This window comes from Oncorhynchus gorbuscha, unplaced genomic scaffold (genome assembly GCF_021184085.1).
Source record: "Oncorhynchus gorbuscha isolate QuinsamMale2020 ecotype Even-year unplaced genomic scaffold, OgorEven_v1.0 Un_scaffold_5642, whole genome shotgun sequence".
Classification (NCBI taxonomy): Eukaryota; Metazoa; Chordata; class Actinopteri; order Salmoniformes; family Salmonidae; genus Oncorhynchus; species Oncorhynchus gorbuscha.
The window spans coordinates 1-10,000 of NW_025749403.1; the positions used below are offsets into that span (position 1 = coordinate 1).

Consider the following 10,000-nt stretch of genomic DNA (forward strand, 5'->3'; position numbering starts at 1 on the left):
AGTAGTACTTCTCGGGGACTCCATTCCAACTGTCTTCTCGGGGACTCCATTCCAAATGTCTTCTCGGGGACTCCATTCCAACTGTCTTCTCAGGGACTCCATTCCAACTGTCTTCTCGGGGACTCCATTCCAACAGTCTTCTTTCAGGGACTCCATTTCAACTGTCTTCTCGGGGACTCCATTCCAACAGTCTTCTCGAGGACTCCATTCCAACGGTCTTCTCCATTCAACGGACTCCATTCCAACTGTCTTCTCGGGACTCCATTCCAACTGTCTTCGAGGACTCCATTCCAACGGTCTTCGGGGACTCCATTCCAACTGTCTTCAACTCCATTCCAACTGTCTTCTCGGGGACTCCATTCCAACTGTCTTCGGGGACTCCATTCCAACTGTCTTCTGGGACTCCATTCCAACAGTCTTCCAACTCGGGACTCCATTCCAACTGTCTTCGGGACTCCATTCCAACTGTCTTCTCGGGGACTCCATTCCAACTGTCTCACTCCATTCCAACTGACTTCTCGGGACTCCATTCCAACTGTCTTCTCGGGACTCCATTCCAACTGTCTTCTCGGGGACTCCATTCCAACTGTCTTCTCGGGGACTCCATTCCAACTGTCTTCTTGGGGACTCCATTCAAATGTCTTTTTGGGGACTCCATTCCAAATGTCTTCCTGTCTTCTCAGGGTACTCCATTCCAAACCTCTTCTTGGGGACTCCATTCCAACTGTCTTCTCGGGACTCCATTCCAACTGTCTTCTGGGACTCCATTCCAACTGGGGACTTCAGGGGACTCCATTCCAACTGTCTTCTCGGGGACTCCATTCCAACTGTCTTCTCGGGGACTCCATTCCTACTGTCTTCTCTGGGACTCCATTCCAACTGTCTTCTCGGGGACTCCATTCCAACTGTCTTCTCGGGGACTCCATTCCAACTGTCTTCTCGGGGACTCCATTCCAACTGTCTTCTCGGGACTCCATTCCAACTGTCTTCTCGGGGACTCCATTCCAACTGTCTTCTCGGGGACTCCATTCCAACTGTCTTCTCGGGGACTCCATTCCAACTGTCTTCTCGGGGACTCCATTCCAACTGTCTTCTCGGGGACTCCATTCCAACTGTCTTCTCAGGGACTCCATTGCAACTGTCTTCTCTGGGACTCCATTCCAAACGGCTTCTCAGGGAGTCCCAGCCATTTCAAACCTCTTCTCGGGGACTCCTAGCCATTCCAAATGTCTTCTCGGGGACTCCATTCCAACGGTCTTCTCGGGGACTCCATTCCAACAGTCTTCTCGGGACTCCATTCCAACTGTCTTCTCGGGGACTCCATTCCGTCTTTTTCGGGGACTTCATTCCAAATGTCTTCCTGGGGTACTCCATTCCAAACCTCTTCTCGGGGACTCCATTCCAACTGTCTTCTCAGGGACTCCATTCCAACGGTCTTCTCGGGGACTCCATTCCAAATGTCTTCTCGGGGACTCCATTCCAACGGTCTTCTCGGGACCTTACTCCATTCCAACGGTCTTCTCGGGGACTCCATTCCAACTGTCTTCTCGGGACTCCATTCCAACTGTCTTCTCAGGGACTCCATTGCAAGGAGTCGGTCTTCTCTGGGACTCCATTCCAAACGGCTTCTCAGGGACTCCCAGCCATTTCAAACCTCTTCTCGGGGACTCCTAGCCATTCCAAATGTCTTCTCGGGGACTCCATTCCAACGGTCTTCTCGGACTCCATTCCAACAGTCTTCTCGGGGACTCCATTCCAACTGTCTTCTCGGGACTCCATTCAAAACGTCTTTCGGGGACTCCATTCCAACTGTCTTCTCGGGACTCCATTCCAACTGTCTTCTCGGGGACTCCATTCCAACTGTCTTCTCGGGACTCCATTGCAACGGTCTTCTCTGGGACTCCATTCCAACAGAAATGTCTTCTCCATTCGGGGACTCCATTCCAACGGTCTTCTCGGGGACTCCATTCCAACGGTCTTCTCGGGACTCCATTCCAACGGTCTTCTGGGGACTCCATTCCAAATGTCTTCTCGGGACTCCATTCCAAACCTCTTCTCGGGGACTCCATTCAAACTGTCTTCTCAGGGACCTTATTCCAAATGTCCAAATGTCTTCGGGACTCCATTCCAAACATCTTCTCGGGACTCCATTCCAACGTCTTCTCGGGGACTCCATTCCAACTGTCTTCTCGAGGACTCCATTCCAACTGTCTTCTCGAGGACTCCATTCCAACTGTCTTCTCGGGGACTCCATTCCAACTGTCTTCTCGGGACTCCATTCCAACTGTCTTCTCGGGGACTCCCAGCCGTTTCATACCTCTTCTCGGGGACCCTCTTCTCGGGACCCTCCTCTCGGGACCCTCCTCTCTGGGACCCTCCTCTCAGGGACATGTATTTGAACTATTCCAGAACTAGCATACCTGATTCAACTAGTCTACTAATCCTCAAACCCTTGGTGGATCAGGTGATATAGGTCAGAGTTACGACAAAACTGAAATGTCTGGGGTCATGACAGAGAGGAAGGAACAGCGGAGCTTTATTATCCTACCCAACCAGGTGTGTGTGTGTGTGTGTGTGTGTGTGTGTGTGTGTGTGTGTGTGTGTGTGTGTGTGTGTGTGTGTGTGTGTGTGTGTGTGTGTGTGTGTGTGTGTGTGTGTGTGTGTGTGTGTGTGTGTGTGTGTGTGTGGTCAGGAACACGCGTCGGGCAGCGGAGGTGTGGATGGATGAGTATAAACAGTACTACTACTCAGCAAGGCCCTCAGCGCAGGGAAAGGCCTTCGGCAGGTTAGTAGTTCTCTCTGGTACCTTTTAACCAACACTATTCATATCTTTGCTGTTGGATGAAAACATTTCCAAAACAGAAACTTTTCAGGAAATGGAAAAACTGCCATATCTTACTCTCCCCTTCTCTCTCCCCTTCTCTCTCCCCTTCCCTCTCCCCCTCTCCCCTTCTCTCTCCCCTTCCCCCCTCCCCTCTCCCCTTCTCTCTCCCCTTCTCTCTTCCCTTCCCTCTCCCCTCTCCCTCTCCCCTTCTCTCTTTCCTTCCCCTCTCCCCCTTCCCCTCTCCCCTTCCCCTCCCCCTCCCCTCTCCCCCTTCCCCCCCCTTTGCTCTCCCCTCTCCCCTTCCCCCTTTGCTCTCCCCTCTCCCCCTTCCCCCTTGCTCTCCCCTCTCCCCTTTTCCTTCCCCCCTCCCCCTCTCCCCCTTTTCCTTCCCCCTCTCCCCCTCTCCCTTTTCCTTCCCCCTCTCCCCTTCTCCTTCCCCTCTCCCTTTCCCTCTCCCCTTTCCCTTTCCCTCTCCCTTTCCCTTTCCCTCTCCCCTTTCCCTCCCCCCTCCCCTTCCCCTCTCCCCTTCCCCCTCTCCCCTTCCCCTCTCCCCTTCCCCTTCCCCCTCTCCCCTTCCCCTCTTCCCTTCCCCCTCCCCTTTCCCTTCCCCTCTCCCTTTCCCTTTCTCTTCCCCTCTCCATTTCACCCTTCTCTCCCCTTCCCCTCTCCCCCTCCCCTCCCCTTCCCCCTCCCCTTCCCCCTCTCCCCTTTCCCTTTCTCTTCCCCTCTCCACTTCACCCTTCTCCCCCTTCCCCTCTCCCCTTCCCCCTCTCCCCCTCCCCTTCCCCCTCTCCCTTCCCCCCTCTCCCCTCCCCTTCTCCCTCTCCCCTTCTCCCTCTCCCTTCCCCCTCTCCCCCTCCCCTTCCCCCTCTCCCTTCCCCCTCTCCCTCCCCTTCTCCCTCTCCCCTTTCCCTTTCCCTTCTCCCTTCTCCTCTCCCTCACCCCTCTCCCCCTTTCCCTCTCCCTCTCCCTTCCCCCTCTCCCCTTCTCCCTCTCCCCTTCCCCCTCTCCCCCTCTCCCCTTTCCCTTCCCCTCTCCCTCTCCCCTTCCCCCTCTCCCCTTTCCCCTTTTCCCTCTCCCCTCTCCCCCTTCCCCCTCCCCTCTCCCCTTTCCCCTTTCCCATCTCCCCTCTCCCCTTTCCCCTCTCCCCTTTCCCCTCCCCCTCTCACCCTCTCCTTCCCCATCTCCCCTTTTCCCTCTCCCCCTTTTCCCTCTCCCCCTCCTCTCCCCTTCCCCTCTCCCCTCTTCCCTCTCCCTTTCCCCTTTCCCCATCTCCCCTTTCCCCCTTTCCCTCTTCCCTTTCCCTTTCCCATCTCCCCTCTCCCCTTTCCCCCTCTCCCCTTTCCCATCTCCCCTCTCCCCTTTCCCCTCCCCCCTCTCACCCTCTCCTTCTCCCTCTCCATGCTCATTCCTTCCTGCAGCATTGCGGACCGGCTGACTCTACGACACAAGCTGAACTGCAAGTCTTTCCATTGGTATATGGAGAACGTTTACCCTGAACTAAGGTGAGAGGAGAGAGTCTACCAGACAGGTGAGAGGGGAGAGGGGAGAGTCTCTACTGGCTAACCAGACAGGTGAGAGGGGAGAGGGGAGAGTCTCTACCAGACAGGTGAGAGGTGAGAGGGGAGAGTCTCTACCGGACAGGTGAGATGTGAGAGGGGAGAGTCTCTACCAGACAGGTGAGAGGTGAGAGGGGAGAGTCTCTACCAGACAGGGGAGAGGGGAGAGTCTCTACCAGACAGGTGAGAGGGGAGAGTCTCTACCAGACAGGGGAGAGGGGAGAGTCTCTACCAGACAGGGGAGAGGGGAGAGTCTCTACCAGACAGGGGAGAGGGGAGAGTCTCTACCAGACAGGGGAGAGGGGAGAGTCTCTACCAGACAGGGGAGAGGGGAGAGTCTCTACCAGACAGGGGAGAGGGGAGAGTCTCTACCAGACAGGGGAGAGGGGAGAGTCTCTACCAGACAGGTGAGAGGTGAGAGGGGAGAGTCTCTACCGGACAGGTGAGATGTGAGAGGGGAGAGTCTCTACCAGACAGGTGAGAGGGGAGAGGGGAGAGTCTCTACCAGACAGGGGAGAGTCTCTACCAGACAGGGGAGAGTCTCTACCAGACAGGGGAGAGGGGAGAGTCTCTACCAGACAGGTGAGAGGGGAGAGGGGAGAGTCTCTACCAGACAGGGGAGAGGGGAGAGTCTCTACCAGACAGGGGAGAGGGGAGAGTCTCTACCAGACAGGGGAGAGGGGAGAGTCTCTACCAGACAGGGGAGAGGGGAGAGGGAGAGTCTCTACCAGACAGGGGAGAGGGAGAGTCTCTACCAGACAGGGAGAGGGGGAGAGGGGAGAGTCTCTACCAGACAGGTGAGAGGGAGAGGGGAGAGTCTCTACCAGACAGGGGAGAGGGGAGAGTCTCTACCAGACAGGTGAGATGGGAGAGGGGAGAGTCTCTACCAGACAGGTGAGATGGGAGAGGGGAGAGTCTCTACCAGACAGGTGAGAGGGGAGAGTCTCTACCAGACAGGGGAGAGGGGAGAGTCTCTACCAGACAGGGGAGAGGGGAGAGGGGAGAGTCTCTACCAGACAGGTGAGAGGGGAGAGGGGAGAGTCTCTACCAGACAGGGGAGAGGGGAGAGTCTCTACCAGACAGGTGAGATGGGAGAGGGGAGAGTCTCTACCAGACAGGTGAGATGGGAGAGGGGAGAGTCTCTACCAGACAGGTGAGAGGGGAGAGTCTCTACCAGACAGGTGAGAGGGGAGAGTCTCTGCCAGACAGGTTAGAGAGAGTCTCTACTGGCTAACCAGACAGGTTAGAGAGTCTCTACTGGCTAACCAGACAGGTGAGAGGAAAGAGTCTCTACTGGCTAACCAGACAGGTGAGAGGAGAGAGTCTCTATTGGCTAACCAGACAGGTTAGAGAGAGTCTCTACTGGCTAACCAGACAGGTGAGAGGAGAGAGTCTCTACTGGCTAACCAGACAGGTGAGAGGAGAGAGTCTCTACCAGAGAGGGGAGAGTCTCTACCAGACAGGTGAGAGGTGAGAGGGGAGAGTCTCTACCAGACAGGTGAGAGGTGAGAGGGGAGAGTCTCTACCGGACAGGTGAGATGTGAGAGGGGAGAGTCTCTACCAGACAGGTGAGAGGTGAGCGGGGAGAGTCTCTACCAGACAGGTGAGAGGGGAGAGTCTCTACCAGACAGGGGAGAGGGGAGAGTCTCTACCAGACAGGGGAGAGGGGAGAGTCTCTACCAGACAGGGGAGAGGGGAGAGTCTCTACCAGACAGGGGAGAGGGGAGAGTCTCTACCAGACAGGTGAGAGGGGAGAGTCTCTACCAGACAGGTGAGAGGGGAGAGTCTCTACCAGACAGGTGAGAGGGGAGAGTCTCTACCAGACAGGTGAGAGGGGAAAGTCTCTACTGGCTAATCAGACAGGTAGAGAGTCTCTACTGGCTAACCAGACAGGTTAGAGAGTCTCTACTGGCTAATCAGACAGGTAGAGAGTCTCTACTGGCTAACCAGACAGGTTAGAGAGTCTCTACCAGACAGGTGAGATGGGAGAGGGGAGAGTCTCTACCAGACAGGTTAGAGAGTCTCTACTGGCTAACCAGACAGGTTAGAGAGTCTCTACTGGCTAACCAGACAGGTGAGAGGAGAGAGTCTCTACTGGCTAAACAGACAGGTGAGAGGAGAGAGTCTACTGGCTAACCTGACAGGTTAGAGAGTCTCTACTGGCTAACCAGACAGGTTAGAGAGTCTCTACTGGCTAACCAGACAGGTGAGAGGAGAGAGTCTCTATTGGCTAACCAGACAGGTTAGAGAGAGTCTCTACTGGCTAACCAGACAGGTGAGAGGAGAGAGTCTCTACTGGCTAACCAGACAGGTGAGAGGAGAGAGTCTCTACTGGCTAACCAGACAGGTGAGAGGAGAGAGTCTCTATTGGCTAACCAGACAGGTTAGAGAGAGTCTCTACTGGCTAACCAGACAGGTTAGAGAGAGTCTTTGGGTGAGAGGAAAGAGGGGAGAGTCTCTGGGTGAGAGGAGAGAGGGGAGAGTCTCTGGGTGAGAGGAGAGAGGGGAGAGTCTCTGGGAGAGAGGGGAGAGTCTCTGGGTGAGAGGAGAGAGGGGAGGGTCTCTGGGTGAGAGGGGAGGGTCTCTGGGTGAGAGGGGAGAGTCTCCGGGTGAGAGGAGAGAGGGGAGAGTCTGGGTGAGAGGGGAGAGTCTCTGGGTGAGAGGGGAGAGTCTCTGGGTGAGAGGGGAGAGTCTCTGGGTGAGAGGGGAGAGTCTCTGGGTGAGAGGAGAGAGTCTCTGGGTGAGAGGAGAGAGGGGAGAGTCTCTGGGTGAGAGGGGAGAGTCTCTGGGTGAGAGGGGAGAGTCTCTGGGTGAGAGGGGAGAGTCTCTGGGTGAGAGGAGAGAGGGGAGAGTCTGGGTGAGAGGGGAGAGTCTCTGGGTGAGAGGAGAGAGGGGAGAGTCTCTGGGTGAGAGGAGAGAGGGGAGAGTCTCTGGGTGAGAGGAGAGAGGGGAGAGTCTCTGGGTGAGAGGGGAGAGTCTCCGGGTGAGAGGAGAGAGGGGAGAGTCTGGGTGAGAGGGGAGAGTCTCTGGGTGAGAGGGGAGAGTCTCTGGGTGAGAGGGGAGAGTCTCTGGGTGAGAGGAGAGAGTCTCTGGGTGAGAGGAGAGAGGGGAGAGTCTCTGGGTGAGAGGGGAGAGTCTCTGGGTGAGAGGGGAGAGTCTCTGGGTGAGAGGAGAGAGGGGAGAGTCTGGGTGAGAGGGGAGAGTCTCTGGGTGAGAGGAGAGAGGGGAGAGTCTCTGGGTGAGAGGAGAGAGGGGAGAGTCTCTGGGTGAGAGGAGAGAGTCTGGGTGAGAGGAGAGAGTCTCTGGGTGAGAGGAGAGAGGGGAGAGTCTCTGGGTGAGAGGAGAGAGTGTCTGGGTGAGAGGAGAGAGGGGAGAGTCTCTGGGTGAGAGGAGAGAGTCTCTGGGTGAGAGGAGGGAGGGGAGAGTCTCTGGGTGAGAGGGGGGAGTCTCTGGGTGAGAGGGAAGAGTCTATGGGTGAGAGGGGAGAGTCTCTGGGTGAGAGGAGAGAGTCTCTGGGTGAGAGGAGAGAGGGGAGAGTCTCTGGGTGAGAGGGGAGAGTCTCTGGGTGAGAGGGGAGAGTCTCTGGGTGAGAGGGGAGAGTCTCTGGGTGAAAGGAGAGAGGGGAGAGTCTGGGTGAGAGGGGAGAGTCTCTGGGTGAGAGGAGAGAGGGGAGAGTCTCTGGGTGAGAGGGGAGAGTCTCTGGGTGAGAGGGGAGAGTCTCCGGGTGAGAGGAGAGAGGGGAGAGTCTGGGTGAGAGGGGAGAGTCTCTGGGTGAGAGGGAGAGTCTCTGGGTGAGAGGGGAGAGTCTCTGGGTGAGAGGAGAGTCTCTGGGTGAGAGGAGAGAGTCTCTGGGTGAGAGGAGAGAGGGGAGAGTCTCTGGGTGAGAGGGGAGAGTCTCTGGGTGAGAGGGAGAGTCTCTGGGTGAGAGGAGAGAGGGAGAGTCTGGGTGAGAGGGGAGAGTCTCTGGGTGAGAGGAGAGAGGGAGAGTCTCTGGGTGAGAGGAGAGAGGGGAGAGTCTCTGGGTGAGAGGAGAGAGTCTGGGTGAGAGGAGAGAGTCTCTGGGTGAGAGGAGAGAGGAGAGTCTCTGGGTGAGAGGAGAGAGTGTCTGGGTGAGAGGAGAGAGGGAGAGTCTCTGGGTGAGAGGAGAGAGTCTCTGGGTGAGAGGAGGGAGGGGAGAGTCTCTGGGTGAGAGGGGGAGTCTCTGGGTGAGAGGGAAGAGTCTATGGGTGAGAGGGGAGAGTCTCTGGGGGAGATGAGAGAGTTTCTGGGTGAGAGGAGAGAGTCTCTGGGTGAGATGAGAGAGTTTCTGGGGGAGATGAGAGAGTTTCTGGGGGAGATGAGAGAGTCTCTGGGTGCGTCCCCAATAACCTCTCCTTGCTCCTGACGTGTACACTTGTTCACTACTCTCTACAACTGTTATTTCCTTTTGTGAAGGGAAGTGAACAAGTGCACACTTCGGGAGAAAGGAGAGATTTGGGACACATATTATCTACTACGGGTTAACCAGCCAGTTGTTCTGTATAACAGTATAGCCCCCTCACCAGTAGATCAGTCAGGGTAGACGATTATCAACGTGTTAAATATGAACTGGGTTCACCTGCATTCTACTCTTCCACTTTATGTCTCCAGGCTAACCTCTGAACCTCTCTGTTATAGTACTGTCAACCTCTGAACCTCTCTTATAGTACTGTCAACCTCTGAACCTCTCTGTTATAGTACTGTCAACGTCTGAACCTCTCTTATAGTACTGTCAACCTCTGAACCTCTCTGTTATAGTACTGTCAACCTCTGAACCTCTCTGTTATAGTACTGTCAACCTCTGAACCTCTCTGTTATAGTACTGTCAACCTCTGAACCTCTGTTATAGTACTGTCAACCTCTGAACCTCTCTGTTATAGTACTGTCAACCTCTGAACCTCTCTGTTATAGTACTGTCAACCTCTGAACCTCTCTGTTATAGTACTGTCAACCTTTGAACCTCTCTGTTATAGTACTGTCAACCTCTGAACCTCTCTGTTATAGTACTGTCAACCTCTGAACCTCTCTGTTATAGTACTGTCAACCTCTCTGTTATAGTACTGTCAACCTCTCTGTTATAGTACTGTCAACCTCTGAACCTCTCTGTTATAGTACTGTCAACCTCTCTGTTATAGTACTGTCAACCTCTGAACCTCTCTGTTATAGTACTGTCAACCTCTCTGTTATAGTACTGTCAACCTCTCTGTTATAGTACTGTCAACCTCTCTGTTATAGTACTGTCAACCTCTCTGTTATAGTACTGTCAACCTCTGAACCTCTTTTATAGTACTGTCAACCTCTGAACCTCTCTGTTATAGTACTGTCAACCTCTGAACCTCTCTGTTATAGTACTGTCAACCTCTGAACCTCTCTGTTATAGTACTGTCAACCTCTGAACCTCTCTGTTATAGTACTGTCAACCTCTGAACCTCTCTGTTATAGCACTGTCAACCTCTCTGTTATAGTACTGTCAACCTCTGAACCTCTGTTATAGTACTGTCAACCTCTGAACCTCTCTGTTATAGTACTGTCAACCTCTGAACCTCTGTTATAGTACTGTCAACCTCTGAACCTCTCTGTTATAGTACTGTCAACCTCT

The 10,000-nt window shown here is 54.8% G+C and overlaps 1 protein-coding gene across 1 annotated transcript in view; it reads left to right on the forward strand.

Annotated features, from left to right (window-relative positions):
- Window positions 1-2,639: 2,639 nt before the first annotated feature.
- The window catches only part of LOC124029148 (polypeptide N-acetylgalactosaminyltransferase 16-like), a 13,963-nt gene continuing 6,602 nt past the window's right edge, over window positions 2,640-10,000 (forward strand). The window contains exons 1-2 of the mRNA XM_046340969.1: window positions 2,640-2,785; window positions 4,246-4,329. Coding sequence (XP_046196925.1) covers window positions 2,721-2,785; window positions 4,246-4,329 — 149 coding nt within the window. The 5' untranslated portion in view covers window positions 2,640-2,720. The remainder of the gene's footprint in view (window positions 2,786-4,245; window positions 4,330-10,000) is intronic.